General features: G+C 37.8%; 1 protein-coding gene across 2 annotated transcripts in view; it reads right to left on the bottom strand.

The window, feature by feature from the left end:
* The window catches only part of USP9X (ubiquitin specific peptidase 9 X-linked), a 132,186-nt gene that overhangs the window by 39,350 nt on the left and 76,434 nt on the right, over positions 1–16,402 (bottom strand). For both annotated transcript variants that reach the window (XM_027054125.2, XM_027054126.2), the window contains exons 22-26: positions 8,631–8,761; positions 8,162–8,440; positions 6,049–6,174; positions 5,018–5,143; positions 3,664–3,830 (exon numbers count right to left, since the gene is read on the bottom strand). In XM_027054125.2, coding sequence (XP_026909926.1) covers positions 3,664–3,830; positions 5,018–5,143; positions 6,049–6,174; positions 8,162–8,440; positions 8,631–8,761 — 829 coding nt within the window. The remainder of the gene's footprint in view (positions 1–3,663; positions 3,831–5,017; positions 5,144–6,048; positions 6,175–8,161; positions 8,441–8,630; positions 8,762–16,402) is intronic.

Genomic DNA, 16,402 nt, shown 5'->3' with positions numbered 1-16,402 from the left:
ACATTAGGCATGTTCCTGCCTCAGGACATTTACATCTGTTGTTCCTTATGGTTAAAAGGCACTTGCCCCATTATCCTACATGGATCACTACCTTACTCTTTCAGAGCTTTGTTTAAATATGTCACTTTCTTAGGCAGCCTTCTCTATCCTATATAAAACAAAACTCAATGGACTCCCTACTACTCCTTATCACCTTCCTTGCTTTATTTCTCTCCATAGCATTTATTACTATCTAACATACTATATATTTTCCCATGTCTGTCCTTCCCACTCCCCATCCTCATTAGTTCTTATATTCTAACAAGGCTGATGGTTTGTTTTGTTTAGTGCTATATGTCCCTAGTAGCTACGATAGTGCTTGATACACAATAGGTACTTGAGAAATTATTCACCAACAAGACTGCCTACCGTATTAAAATTAAACACTACTTAGATCTCAACATCAAAGACCTTCTGTAAACCAACTCCCACTAATCCCCTTTACAATATTATCCTGTACTCCTGCTTCACACATCAAACCAGACTACTCAGCTCTTTCCTGAAAGCACTATGCCAGGGGTGGCAAACTCAAATGCCTTCATCAATCAGAGGTACCATAAAGGAGTTAAATAGGCAGGGTATAAAGCAACAGGTGCTAGAAGGGGCTAGAAAAAACATAGCCACCTAAAGGAATTTAAACCCAGTTGTGAGTGATTACAGTAAGTTCAGTGTTATGATGTGGAAACAGACTTCATCTAATATGAACAGAGGTCTGGGAGGCTTTCCAGAAAACGTACTGGAAAGTGTGGCACTTTAAGTTAAAACATGAGTAGAAGCAAGGGCCAAACTGTGGAGTGGTTATAAATCAAATTTAAATATTTAGACTTCATTCAAAGGCAATGGAAAGGCACAGAAAGACTTTAATAGGAAAACATGATCATGCTTGGCAAAGATCATACTGTCTGAAGTGTGGTCACCAGATTAGAATAATACTTTAGTGGTGCAGCACTAGGGTGGGAAGATTAAGGATACTGTGGTTGTGCAGGCAATGGGTGCTGGCTGCTTAAATGAGGGTGAAAGCAATATGGAGGAGGTAGAAAAGTATATGGAGTCTAACAATACAGAAGTAAAAACAACATAATGGGGAGTGAGGTTGAGGGGGAGCAGTGCCAATGCCCATCTTCAATTTGTATGTATGCATAAGTCTTACCCAAGACTCACACGTCATGTTCTGCAAAGAACCTTTACTATTGCTCATTCTAGGTAGAAAGTTATTGTTACTCTTCTAATTCCCAGAGTACTTACTCTTCAAATTCCCAGAGTACTTTGCCTTTTATGAACCTAATTTCTGTCTCAAAGTTTCATGAGTACAAGGAACCGATCTTATTTAACTTTGGACTTTTCATTGCCAAGCACATAGTAGGGGCTCACATTAATTTGCTCATGGGTTATGATTACACCGAATACAACTGTGTAGCAGAAAGTTAGATCTCAAGAGGTATGACACTGTCACAGAACTTCAGCCTTAGTCCCTTTAGCAGCAGTCTACTTCTGAGTTGCTACAGAATTAAGTGAGAAAACACATGTGGGAAATGCACTGTATATAGGTATACTGGTATACCTATAAATTTGATCTGAAGAATAGCCTCATGCAGGCAGGTCCACAATGCCATAACTGAAACTGTTGGGAGCCAGATACGTTTGGGGATTCAGATTTTAGAAAGGTAATGCCAAAAAATTATGGTCAAGTCAGGTTTGCTGTCAAATTCTTACAAACTGGAAATAAGGGATTTTGAACCTACCAAGTACTTGGCTATATATAAAATGATTGAAAACTCAGGGCAAGATGAGAGCCAGTACTACAGAAAATCAGATACCTAAAGCTCAAAGAGATTTTGACCCTAGAAGACCTATTGTGTTGTTGAAGACAAAGTGACAGAGGAGAACTGAGATGAAGTGCTGTCTACAGAACTTTACTTCATTGTGTGAAATTTTGGGAAGAGGAAGAGGGAAATGGTTCTAATTTCCTCTAAGGGGGAATTTTCATAAAGGATAGAGAGCAGAAAAACCTGCAAAACCAAGTTCCTTAATACTTAACAGCCAAGGAAGTGAAATAAGTTCCAAATTTAGTTTCAGATTTAAAATTCAACATAGAATGAAAAATTTGCTACCTCTAGGTTTGACTTCACTATAATTGTTTGGCCAATCATCTTTCCTCTCCTCCCTCCACCCAATGCATTATTAAATAAAACCAAACTCACTCAACCTATTTTTCTTAACATACAGGGTTGTCCAATGATGATCAAGTCTTCTCAAGCAGATAGCAAGCTCAGTATTATGGGGGGGGGGGGGGGCAGTAGGTCCTGTCAAAGGACTTTCGGAATAGGCTGTAATAGAGGTCTTCAAGGAAATTACCAAGGAACTTCTAAAATAGTAGACATTCTCAATTCACGTTACAGCATCCTACGGAATGAGCACTTTTTAAAAAGTCTTATCACTGGGTTTTATTTCAGCAACTGTTTATTCTGACTTTACATTAATCAGTGATTTCTGTCACTGCTGAATGGCATTTGAGAGAATAAAAGCATTTTTGGTCTTTTCACAAAATGCATGCAAGACAGATTAATTACATAGAACAGGGACACAAATTAGAGCTCGACTTTAAAAAATCACCTTATGAACGTCAGGATTAGAATGACACAAGAGGATGGAAACCAGTATTTTCTACAAATCTAACTGACTTGCACAAAAAGAAGTCCGAAACAAAGTTTATGTCAATGATTAAATGATCCTGAACTGAAAACGAGGGCTTTATATAAAGCTGGTCTTTATTCTCAGTATAGAATGCAGAAGCTCTTACCATAACCCTGCTTTGTGAATTTCATACCGAATCAACAATTTCTCTTAAAAAAACCTGGCATGTAAGTATCCAAGATAGAATGTTAGTGTCCCATTTGATTGATTTAAAGTTTATTTATCTTGAGAGACAGATGTAGGGGGAGAGCATGAGTGGCGGAGGGGCAGAGAGAGAGAGAGAATCCCAAGCAGGCTCTGCACTATCAGTGCAGAGCCCAATGCAGGGGCTTGAGCCCATGAAACAAGATATTATGACCTGAGCCAAAATCAAGAACCAGACGCTTAACCACCTGAGTCACCCAGGCTCCCCTATTTAATTTAAATCCTATAAACGAGGGGCACCTGGGTGACTCAGTCAGTTGCGTGTTCGACTTTGGCTCAGGTCATGATCTCTTGGTTGGGGAGTTTGAGCCCCATGTCCAGCTCTGTGCTGACAGCTCAGAGCCTTGAGCCTGTTTCGGATTCTGTGTCTCCCTTTGTCTCTGCCTCTCCCCTGCTCATGCTCTGTCTCTCTCTCAAAAATAAACATTAAAAAAAAATTCCTGTAAACCAGATTTTAAAAGAGGATTAAAGTATGTACCTCACTTAGGCAAGACTAAATTCTGAAATTAGAGAAAAATTAATTGTACTCTGAGATTTAATGTTGCCATTTTGCGAGACTAAAACCAAACAAATTTAGGTCCAGGCAAAAACATAGTTAAACAAAAATTTCCTGAACATTACCATGCTGTAGAGACAATAAATATTTGATATCTGGGATAAATCCTGCCAGCATACATTTCTGCTTAACAAAAGATCAAGTTTTTTACAATTAAAAAAGACACTTACTTGCTGTGACAGTGCAACAGTAAGTCAATAATGAATGTCTGCCAAGCCTTTTCTTTACTAAGAGCATCTAAGGCTGTCGGAATCAAGGCAAAACATAATGTCATCACTTCCAATGCTTCACAGCAAACCTGTTCATCCTCCAAGTCTGGCTCATTGCCTGCATTGGTCTGTAAAATTATGGTCAGAGGCAAATTACCTAGAGATGCACTTAAGAAAAATCTCATACAACTTCAAGATAGTGCTTAAAACTTACCGACTCACTTAAACCATTTGGCCTCAGCCTCTTTACCTGCAATTTGAGACCAGTTTAAAATAGTATGGAAATGACTACAATAGACAATGAAGTCTAATTCCAGTATTTTTCCACATCATCCAAGGAGGACACTGAGAATACCACCTGCCTTTTTGTCCTTCAGGCTTCTCAGGACCTTCTGAATAATCATTCCTTTCTCAAGAACCACTCTAGCACTGCAGAGTTAGGAACTTGGGACTAGTTCCAAAGCGTAGTGTACATATAGTGCCGTTTTATTTGAAAGCCACTGTCTTGGCCAATCATTCAGGAAGGTTTTACAATCTAAAATATGCTTCGGTAGGTAGTTATTAAATTCTAATCTGACTTTATCAAAAAGTAGTAATTACACTACATGCCTAAAATAGAATAAACATTCAAATACTAGCCCACGCACTGTACCAGACAGATGCTATAGGACTCCAACATATACCCTGGGAAAAACAGGGTTATATTGGCCATAACAAGGAAGCTCTACCGAGCTGCGGAGTTCCTACAGTTTAATTTCCTCTTCTAAATATGCATAGTGGTTATCAAAGGCAAGGTACATAGGACAGGAAATCAAAGAGTCAAACACAGACTTGCTTCTGTAAATAATTTGCTTAATTTAATCTAAGGGAAGGTCAGACATGATACCTAAATTGGCTGACACTTTCTACTTTTGACGGCTTTAAGAGAATCAAAAATATTTAAGCACCAGGATACCACAGCTGACAGTTACCTAAACGAATATTTAGGACAGAAACATTAGGACCGAAAGATGAAAGAAGAATGGAGAGAATGGGAAAAAACACATTCAACACAAGATCATTATATCTCACCTTAGTGAGAAGTAGAAAAGGTTTCTTATTTTAAAAAAGCAGCCTCATGGCAGGATTCTGAAGTACTTTATTTCAAAAGTAAAATTTTATTGTATTCTCATCTTACCTATAGCTACCTTCTAATTTTCAGCCATTAAGATGCAAATGATTGCATTTTTAAAGGTAGCAGATGTAATAATTTGGGCCTCGTGCACAATTAAACAACATTTATTTAAAAGGAAAACATTTTTGAGATAATTCTTACCTTCTCATAAATTTTAGTGATTTCCTCATTTGGGCTAAATACTAGCTGTAGGGCCCCACATCCTGATGCCCAGATAATTTTCTGAATAGCTCTAATTACACAAATATCAGGCATATATCTTGAAGCCTGCAAGACAATAAATAATAAAAAACTGTTTGATAAGAGTATTAGAGTAAGATATTAACAAGAAAAAAATGCTTCTCCTTATAAAGGAGATAGGAATGGCTATAAAGCAGTACTATTATTTTTAGGTTCCCAAATTGCTTTTGTCCTTTCCTTCCCCCCCCCCCCAATTTAACAGCAATACGAGAAATTATCTGGCCCTATACTATCAGAAGAATCTTAAAATGACTACAAAGATGACCCACATCATTATACTCGTTTTTTTAACCCATGAAAAATGAAAACCAAGTCCACACAAACACCTGTATAGAATGGTCACAGCAGCTTTACTCACAGCCAGAACAGGGAAATTATCCAAAAGTCCCTCGCCAAGTGTACGAATGTGGAATACTCACAATGGGATACTACTCACAGCAGTAAAGAGGAATGGACTAATCAATGGTCCACACAGCACAGACAATTCTCAATGTCATTATGCGGAGTGGAAGAAGCCAGACATGAAAGAACACACACTGCACAAAATTCTAGAAAATGAAAACTATTCTATACTGACAAAAGATGACTGGTTACCTGGGGTTAAGGAGTAGAGGGAAGAAGGACTGCAAAGGGGCATACAGAGCAATGGAAATGATGGTGGACTTAAACATACACGCATTTGTCAAAATTGAATTACATATACTTTAAGGATGCTGTTTATTGTACATGAAGAGGATTCTAACTGGAAAGTACTAACATTGATATTAGATAAAATTCATATTACGGGAACTCTAGAGTGAGACAGTGACTAACGTGGGCCTAGGAAAACTGAGCCCTAAATTGTGATAAGGGTTATTTCTTAAACAGAGGGTCAAAAGTGGGAAGAAACAAACCTTGCAGGATTTCAGAGCTTAAAAACTTTTAATACTAACCTCATCAGATATTTGCTGAGCAAGACGAATTGACACATTTCTAAGCATGCATTCAGATGATGGATTAGGAATGCTCTGAAGGGCACTTTGTAGCACCACAGCTTGATCATGAGTAACTTGGTTGACCTGAAAAAACAGAACCATTTTACCTGGAAGTAAGTTGTGCAGAGCTCCCACCCATCACCACTCCCTCAAGATGACCCCCCTTCCATATATACACACACACTGGAGAACCACAGGGATTTACACAAAAAGTCCATCTTGCAAACAATGTGGGCTTCCACTTTTTCTTGTGCTTAGTGCTACACGTCCCTCTACAAACGCCCATTCTAGCTCAATTCAACTTGTATCTCTACATCTGGGCTCAGTGTAACTTGTAGAGGTAAGTGATAAACCGAAGTGATGGTTCCACAACCCTATCTAGAGGCTCAATAAATTACTCCATGTCTCTTACATGCATGCTCCTGGGAGACGCTGCTCCCATTTCCCCTGGTCATCATTTATCTTCTTTGAAAAGGAGAAACATTAAGGAATTTTCATAACAGAATAAAATTACCAATGTATGAAAGGTACCACTGTTCTATTTAATAGTATAACCAAGTTTTTAAACCTATAAAAAAAAACTCGTACTTATTAGCCAGGCCATTCTGACTGCCTTTCAAGTTAACTCCTTTTCTCTATGTTGTAGGAAATACTTAGTATTTAAGACATGTCTGTTTTACTAAGTTTGCCTTTATCTCTTTAAAGATATCTCTGTGTGTTCCTTGAGATTAGAGACTATTATTTATAAACCTTTGTATCTACAGTGGCATATTTTCTGAATAAATATTGGAGAAAAGTGAAAGAGGAAAGCATGTAATCACTTTCTGCGTACTTCATTAAGCACCTGTGTGAAGGACCATGGTTTGAATCTGTTTCTCTTGATATAGAAGCACTATTTTTTATCCCAACCAACATGGAACCCTAAAAAACAATATAAACTTAGGCCATTTGTTTTTGTTTACTGTTTTAATGTAAAACTTCTTACATATACAAGAGGGGAGAGAACAGTATTATAAACTCTCACATACTCACAGCCCAGCTTCGATAATTATGAAAGAAGGACCAAGAGTGTTTTATCTAACCACTCCCTCTCACTTTCCAATCCCTCCAACACCAGAATTATTTTGAAGCAAATCCTGGATATCATATAGTTTCATCTGTAATATATCAGCAATTATTTTTTTAAATGCTTATTTTGAGAGAGAATGAGTAGGGGAGGGGCAGAGAGAGAGGGAGAGAGAATCCCAAGCACACTCCATGCTCAGCACAGAGCCCAACACCTGGCTGGATTTCATGAACCATGAGATCATGACCTGAGCCAAAGTCAAGAGTCAGAGGCTCAACGGTCTGAGCCACCCAGGTGCTCCTCAGCAATTATTAAAAACAAAAAGGGAGGGGCACTTCCTTTAAAACATAACCACAATATCATTATCACACCTAAAACAATTATAAATGCTATTTTCATGATATATATTATTCAGTATCACAGATTTATCATATTACAGATCTAATCAACATTCCAATTCCCTGATTAAGACCTAAGCCATTTACAAAAGAGAGAATCTATATTCCTGAAGCTTTTATCTTCTTTGGCCACTTATGATGAATACAGAAAACCTCAAATTTTAGTCAGAATGAAGTGGAGCAAGGATACCACCAAGGAAAGACAGATTAAGAATAAGCTCAGACCTGAAGGTTAAGCTTATCAAGATGGGAAGAAAGGCTGGCCACAGGCTAAGCCAATTACAACTTTCTTATTACCAAATGTATCTTCATATATCTGCTAGCTACCAATTAATAAGAGATTCATATGCAGTTTTTATCAGGTTTAAAATAGCTGAAAGTCAAAAAAAGTTTAAAGGAACAGGGAGGAATTGTCCTCTTAAAATTAGAGGATAGTCAGTAAAAAGCACTTTCACTTTCAATACAAATATCATTTAATAGAAGAAAACCTTTAAAATAGGGTACCACTGGAAAGGAACTTGAAACATTCTGAATCACCTCTGAACTCAAACTTTAAAAATTACTGTTACTATTACTATAAATAAGACATTTTTAAAAAGTCTATTACCGATGTCATGGGATTCACGCCTTCTACACCTGGCTGACAAGCTTCTGCCACAGCTCGAACGTGGCCATAGCCAATGGCAGTTAGCAACAGTTTGGCTATTTTAAGAGCATTGAGGTAAGCACCCCTTCGAGTTTCCATATCTGCATTTGGTAGGAAGTTATTTCTGGTTAGCATGCTCAGGACAAGGGGTAGGCCACCACTTTTTAAGAAGTGAAACTGAAAATCAGAGGAATCATCAGCCAGAGGTGCACCAGCAGGCATTAACAAGGCATAGACTACCTGGAAAAAGAAAAGAACTATATTAAAAGGGTTTAAAAAGATAATTTCTATTTTCCCTATCATCATTGTGAAGAAATTCTTGACCATTTGAAAAATTTTTCATTATAAATTTTATCCGCGTTCTTCACAATACCATGTAAAAGGTCAAGTTCAAAGAACATGAAGTAAATTCAAAAGGGAAAAAACTAACCTCTGTTAGGTATAGCACTTGTGAGGCTGAAGGACCAAAGAAAAGCGAGTCAAGAGATGGACTAAGGCTGCTTTCTCCAAGTTTGGCATGGTCTAAACAAATAGCTCTTAATTTTTCTATTGTTGTGCTATCTGTAAGAAAACAGGAGATATAGTCTAAAAACATAATTCATGCATTCATAGTACTTCATTTTTGATATTTTGAAGACTACTTTAATATGGCATAACAATCAATTCATTGAATTACAGACTCATACTTCTCAAGAAATAGCCAGATCTGGATTAAAAAAAATAATAATAAACACTACAATGAACCAGGACTCTCTAATCAGTCAACCCAAACATGAGGCAGTCTCCACTAAAAGATCTCAAATCAACATGCCTCTTCAGCCAGTGGAAACCTAAAAAATACAGTATACTTTAGGAGGAAGTAATTCTTATTGAAAAGAACAAGATAAAAAATGAGAAGCCCTTCCTTCCAACTTCTCTATTATTAACCTTTATGACACTATGTGCTAACTGGTTTATTTTCCTGAAAGGGGCTTAGTGGTTACCTTAGAAACTGAACTTTAACAGGAAAGATGGGAAGAAAAAAAAAGGAACATAGGGACCCTCCACCTAACACAACTTCACCTTTATGAAAAGAGGCAAAAAGCAAAAATAGCACTCAGAGAACGGTTAAAGAGGCAGCACACAGCCCTGAGCAGCGAGAGTGGCCACGCCAAGCTCCTTCCCTGGGAACTACACTCGGCATCTCAGCATCAAGCCGCCAGAGCTTCGAGCTGCCTCTGTGAGTGAGCATCTATGCTCTTTCTTAATTTGTGCATCTGTTAAGATGTGCCCTTAGGTATCAGAAAAGCCTAAGAGGTTAACTGGAAACACTCAAAAATTTTTCCACATAAATGGTAAATGCCTCTTTGCTTTATACCAGTTTTGGCTTATAAAAGGTTTCATAGGAACACTCTACTTTGGAGTAGCAGGAGAAACCTGTAGTGATTAATGTTCACCTCAAAGCAAACACAGCTTTTTTTTTTTCTCTTCATGGTATTAAAATACAAGTTTCTTTTAAGTCATAGTGAAAAGACAGTTAAAAAAAAAATCCCATGATACAATTTGGCATTAGCTACCAAACATTCACACTTAAGAATAGTCCATCAACTTTAGAAAGTACTTTACTGTTTGCAAATTTTTATATAAATTCTAGTTAACATACAGTGTAATACTGGTTTCAAGAGCAGAATTTAGTGATTTATCACTTACATACAACATCCAGTGCTCATCCCAACAAGTGTCCATCTTAATGCCCATCACCCATTGAGCCCACCCCTCACCCACCTCCCTCCATCAACACTCAGTTTGTTCTATCATTAAGAGTCTCTTACGGTTTGCTAAGAAGTACTCTGTTGATCAAATTATCTCCCAAGTAATTAAATGTGCTATGATTAAAACACCACTTGATAAGATTGCTTTAAAAAAATTAAAAGCTTTTTTGAAGAATAAAGATATATTACTATAATTTCCATAGGCTAGAAATAAATATCTTACTAAAAAAAATCTTCAGTTTGTTTTACAACTGATGGTTTTCCCTTTTCTGAAGAGATACTGACATATAATGTAACTAAAATATTAACTTATCATCAAACATCTGTGAATAGCTTCTCAGGTCATTAAATAGTCATCCCCTGTATTATTTTTAAAGATTTATTTTAAAAAATTATTATTTATTTGGTGACAGAGTGAGCAAGCAAGCGTGAGCAGGGAAGGGAGAGAGGGAGAGAGAGAGGGAGAGAGAGAGGGAGAGAGAGAGGGAGAGAGAGAGGGAGAGAGAGAGGGAGAGAGAGAGAGGAAGGGAGAGAGGGAGGGGGAGGGAGAGGGGAGGGAGAGGGAGAGAGGGAGAGAGAGAGAGAATCCCAAGAAGGCTCTGCATTGTTAGTGCAGAGCCCGATGCAGGGCTCAAACCCACAAACTGTGAGATCATGACCTGAGCTGAGATGGGGAGTTGGACACTTGACTGACTAAGCCACCCAGGTGCCCCTTCCCCTGTATTATTTTAATTGGTGAGTAAAATGACATTGTGTCATTTTACCAGTTGCATATTATTAGGCATTAGGTTGTTTCCAATATATATTTTTTTAAACACTCAAGATCCTAGCAGCTAAATCTTGCAATTATTTATTTCATCAGGAAAAAAATCCTGCAAGCAGAATCACCAACGTCCAAGCCCTCTGCATATATCATCAAATTGCTTTCTAAAAAACAAATTCATATGCTGTATGAGAATGTCTTGCTTGGTTTAAAAATATTGAGTGAAGGATGAAGGCAAAAGGGAGTAGGAGGAAAAACAAGCTAAGAAAAAGCAGTGAATACTAAGCAAATCATTTAATGTTGCATTATGTTATTCACCTGTGCTATGTAAAACCAAATGATCATTAGTGGCTCTTCCAACTATAGCATTCTTCAATCTAAATGATCTCAGATGCCCAATGATATGCAAAGCTCATTTCACACAACATGGAAAACGGAGAAAAATTTAAACCATCCACAATCCTGTCATCCAGATATAGTTAAGAGTTTAGTTTATTCCCTTGTCTTTCAAAAAGATACCTAAACCTAATCAATTATATGTTGCAGTGGATTATTAAAATGTATAGAAAATGCACAGTAACACAGTGCAGTATATAATAACAGTATAAATGCCAACCGCCTGCATGTGAAACCTAGAAGTGTCGTTTAAGCTATGTGTCCCTAGTCAAGTAACTTAATAGCTGGGTCTCAGTTTCCTCATCTTTACAATATAGATTAAAAACAGTTAATAGCTTCATAGGGATGTTGTGAGGCTTCAATGAGCTAATAAATATGAAGTGCTTATAATGGATTCTGACGTATTTTAAGATATTAAGTAGACCAAACTAGTGGGAAAAAGGAAGCACTGAATAGGAAAAGCAACTCATTGTGCTTGGTAAAGCTGTATACATTTTAACCACCTAGTATGAAGGAAGAATCTGTTTTCCTGGTGCATGTAGGGAAAGGACACAGGAACTCCTGAGTACAGTCTAAATTACAAGAGATTAAATTACCTACACAGAGAAGACTGGAGAACATTCTAAGTTTAACAGCAACCCATACCGGAGGCACCTGACTTCAGGCAGATTCAGAATGAACGAAGAGAGGTAAAGTTGATGGCTTGGAAAAAAGCTATTAATTCCATCTTGGTGTTCTCCCCCTTTAAAATATATGCAGCAAGTGTGTACAAACACTAAATGATTATCTGCTTCCTTTCTTAAAGGAAGGAGAGCACGTGCACAAGCAGGTGTGTATGTGCATGGAGCAACCATAGTCACAGTGAGTTGAACATTTTGTTGAATACTCATTTAGTATCAGTCATTAGGCAATAGGTTTTTCCATATGCCACTCATGTAATCCCTGTAATCCCATGAAATAGTTATTAGCCCAGTTACATAAATAAGGAAGTTTTGAAAGACAAAGAAAACATGTTGAAGGCATGGAATAGCAACTTGAATCAGAACTTGAACTCAAGTCCATCTATGTCCAAAGCCTGATTTGTCTACTGTAATATGAATATGAAAAGGTCTACTGGCCTTTTCAAATTTAGGTACTATACTTTGAAATATGAAAAAAGCACTCTTGCTTGAGCTTCTGGCAAGAGCTCACTCTATGTGGTGGCATTATGTGCAAATCATGAGATCGGAGATTCTAAGGTGTTTTCAAGTACGCTGTGAAGAATGACTCTGCATACATAAAGCAACAGTAACTGTTACTCAAACACTAGTAAATAAGACAATACAAATCCTAAATAATACAACAGGTAAGGGTTAAGGATTAAATTAAATGGTTGAGAGAAGCTTTAGATAAGAACCTAAATACCTGAACTGATTCTGTCCCATAGGAGTCAGAAAAGAAACGGGAAATGTCAACATGATGTTTGCTTTAGAAAAAGGAGATAATGGTAACACAAAGCAGTTTTAAAAATTACCTGGGACAATTATTGAACTGTTTTTATCAGCAATGAATCCACAAACCACACCACAAAGAGAATGATTACAAAACATACAATATCAAAAGGACATACAAATAGGAAATGAAGAAACATTAGAAAGATATGAACAAATCATTGAAGGTATAGAGGAGATGGGAGACAGATAATCTGGCTTCGATGAACCAGGAAGCACTTGTGAGGGGAAGAGGGTACTTAGTAAGTTAATGCCCCCACTGAATCCTAGAAAAACTAAGAATATGAAAACAATAGGTAGTTGGGAAAGTACCAAACAAAAGTTGCTGAAGTCTGCATACATAAGCCATGCCCCAACCCAACAACAAATTGATGAAAATGGGAAGAAAACAGCTTGGAAATGTAGAGACAGATACAAATATGAAATGGCGAGAGACCAAGAAGCTGGAGTAGGACCAGTATGAACCCGTGTTTTTTCCTAATAGAGACAGACACAGAAACTGATAGAGATGTGCATTAACTTCTTCAATTTAATGAAAAGGCCTAGAAACAAGATACCCCAGTATTGAACACAATTTAGTTCTCAGATTTTGTTCCTAAATATCCTCTATCATCACTGAAAGGAGAAATGGCTGACTACAGGGCTAGGATAAAGTACTAGATGAGCTGCAAACATCTTTTACCAGAAACTAATAACATACTGAAATAATGATGAGGCTATAGAACAAGGCATTAGGTCTATCCACTGACCACATCTGGGACAACTGAACATCAGTTATAATTAAAATAGCTATAACCCAACAGGGTTATATAAACATATGAAACACAACAAATGGGGTTCTACTTTGCCAACCAATAAACGAAGAAAGAAAGATCAAGTAAAACAAAATCACCATGTTGTAACCATCACAGGAAGAACGGATTCAGGCAATCATCACAAAGAATGGTGAAACGAGTAAAAGTTTGATGAGGAAAAAGTTACAGGGTCTCAAAACATCTCTCCAAAAAAAGGAAAAATAACTTTACATTGGAGAAACCGGACAGGTATCAATTAAGTGATCTTGGATAATGTCACCAATAAAGGACAAATGGACATGTGCCTCCTGATAGAATGCTTTTAGAAAGACAGAGCATCACATAAGTGGTACTCTGACAAAATGTACAACCTGTATATAACCATCAGGAAACAGACAAAACCCCAAACAGACACATTCAACACCACTACTGATCCATGCTTTTCAAAACCGTCTAAGTCATAAAAGACAAAGACTGAGAAACTGCTCCAGATTAAAGATACCAATGAATGATGCAATATAAGAACCTGAATTGGACCCTCAACCAGAAAACACTGTTGTAAGGTTGATTATTGGGAAAATGTGGGTAAGGTCTGTAAATTATAATAAATTATCAGTGCTATATATTTTCTGATTTTGATTAATACTGTGGTAGTATTAAGAGAATGTCCTTGTTCTTAGAAAGCAATACGTATTCAGGGATAAAAAGATACGGTATCTACAACTTGTTCTCCAAAGGAGATCATCAATCTCTGATGCACATGAGAGAGAGAGATGTAGCAACTATAGCAAAATGTTAACAACTATTGAATCTGGGGAAGGGAAGATTGTACTATTCTTTGTAAGTTTGAAGTTATTTCAATAAGAGTAACAGGTTTTTTAAATGCTTATTTTATTTATTAAGAAATTTTTTTTCAATGTTCTGAAAGAGAAACAAGAGTATGAGTGGGGGAGGGGCAGAGGCAGAAAGAGGAGGAGGCACAGAATCGGAAGCAGGCTCCAGGCTCTGAGCTGTCAGCACAGAGCCCGAAGCAGGGCTTGAACTCATGAATGCTGAGACCACGACCTGAGCCAAATTCAGAAGCTTAACCGACTGAGCCAACCAGGTACCCCTTTAATGTTTATTTTTGAGGGGAGGGAGGGGCAAAGATAGAGGGGGACAGAGGATCTGAAGTGGGCTGTGCGTGGACAGCAGAGAATCTAATGCGGGGCGGGGCTTGAACTCACTAACTGTGAGATCGTGACCTGAGCTGAAGTTGGATGCTTAACCAACTGAGCCACCAAGAGGCCCCAGAAAAAAAGTTTTTAATAGGAAAAAGGGACTCTACAAAAAGCAGAGACAAGCAGGGAACAGAATAATGTATCTATCGGTAATAGCTTTCAGGGTAGTAAGTACAGTCTGTTAAGTTGTAACACTTCTTTCTAAAACCCCAATTAGCTCACATTCAAATGGCAAACAAAAGGGTGTCAGTATGATGTGAAAGGTAAGCCTGCTCATACATGATTTCTCCCAGCAATGGGAGCCAGTATAGCAGGAGAAGAAGTGTAACTTTTAAGAACAACCAAAACCAAAACCAAAACCACAACCAAACCCAAACCCAACTAACCAAAAACCCCTTGGCCTGGCAGCTGTGCAGGACGAAGCCCTTTTAACTTTTTAGGAAAATGAAAAGTGAGCACCTTCCCCCGTACACTCCCGGCCTTTCATGACTCTAGGCAGGCTTTACTTTGTTCTGTGCCCACTTTAATGGTAGCTCATCTGTCTCTGAGCTCCACTTCCATCTTTATTATAATCTCAGCACTATCAATTTCTATTGGTCCCATGTCTTTTATGAAGACTCTTGAGGCAGTCTTCAGCCATACTCAACTACCTGGTGGGCTGTTCAAGTTATCTCTGAAGATACTAATTATTTTTACTCGTGCTATTTAAACTCTATGTGACAGGGCTGCCTAGTCTAGGATATTACAGCCCAAGCAGGGTGAGGAAGACATTCATGGGGGAGGGGAGAAAAAAAAATAAGAAAAAATCAAGAAAGGCCCAAGATATAGCAACCTGAGAATAGGGATCCTGCCAGAGAAAGAAACAACCACATACGAGGAGGAGGAGGAGGATGAGGAAGAGGAAAAGCTCTAGAAAATAGTGAAACCTAACAGATTATATAATGCAAATAATAATGGGAACTTATTTTGAGAAGTTACTAGAAGATATGTGGGATGAACTAGTAATAGGTGTATAGAAAATTAAGAAAACGAAAAGGGGAAATCATTAAATCCAGGAACAAAGTTGTCAGTAATCCAGGCAAACTACTTTTCACCAAATGTAAATCTACATTTTAGTGTCCTAGTTAGTGGGGGGCTCGATCACGTGACCCTGAGATCAAGAGTTGCATACTCTCTCAAATGAGCCAGCCAGATGCTCCTTTAGTGTCAATTTTAGATAAGAATTTAAGCAAAAATGGGGAGGATGTGAGAATAAAGTTTTCATCTCCGTAAAAAACTCAGTAGGTATCCAAAATTGACACATACAGTTTAAGAGATTTATAGACATAATAGCAATATCCATATACAAGAAAAGAGTCGCATGTTAAAGTGGTTGTCTCTAAGGAATAAAAACGGAGCAGTGCCACAGAGGACACATGGCCCATAGTACGGTGCAGAGGTCAGCACATTTTTTCTGTAAAGAGCCAGATAGTAAATATTTAAGGCTTTGCAGGCCATAGCATGTTGGCCACAACTACTGAGCTCTACGGTTTTGAAACAAAAGCAGCCACAGATAGTATATAAGCGAATGGGCATGGCTGTACACTGATAGAAGTTTGTTCAGAACACTAAAATGTAAATTTCATACAATTTACGTAAGCTATAAAATGGTATTCTCTTAATTTTCTCCCCCCACCTATTTAAAAATGTAAAAACCATCCTTGGCTCCTGGGCCGTACAAAAGCAGGCAGTGGGCTGTATTTTGCCATTTCCTGACATGGTATTCTATACCACAAAGTATGTTCCATC

This window comes from Acinonyx jubatus, chromosome X, assembly GCF_027475565.1.
Source record: "Acinonyx jubatus isolate Ajub_Pintada_27869175 chromosome X, VMU_Ajub_asm_v1.0, whole genome shotgun sequence".
NCBI lineage: Eukaryota > Metazoa > Chordata > Mammalia > Carnivora > Felidae > Acinonyx > Acinonyx jubatus.
The sequence above is the reverse complement of the archived record's forward strand: the minus strand, read 5'-3'. Positions and strand labels throughout refer to the sequence as shown.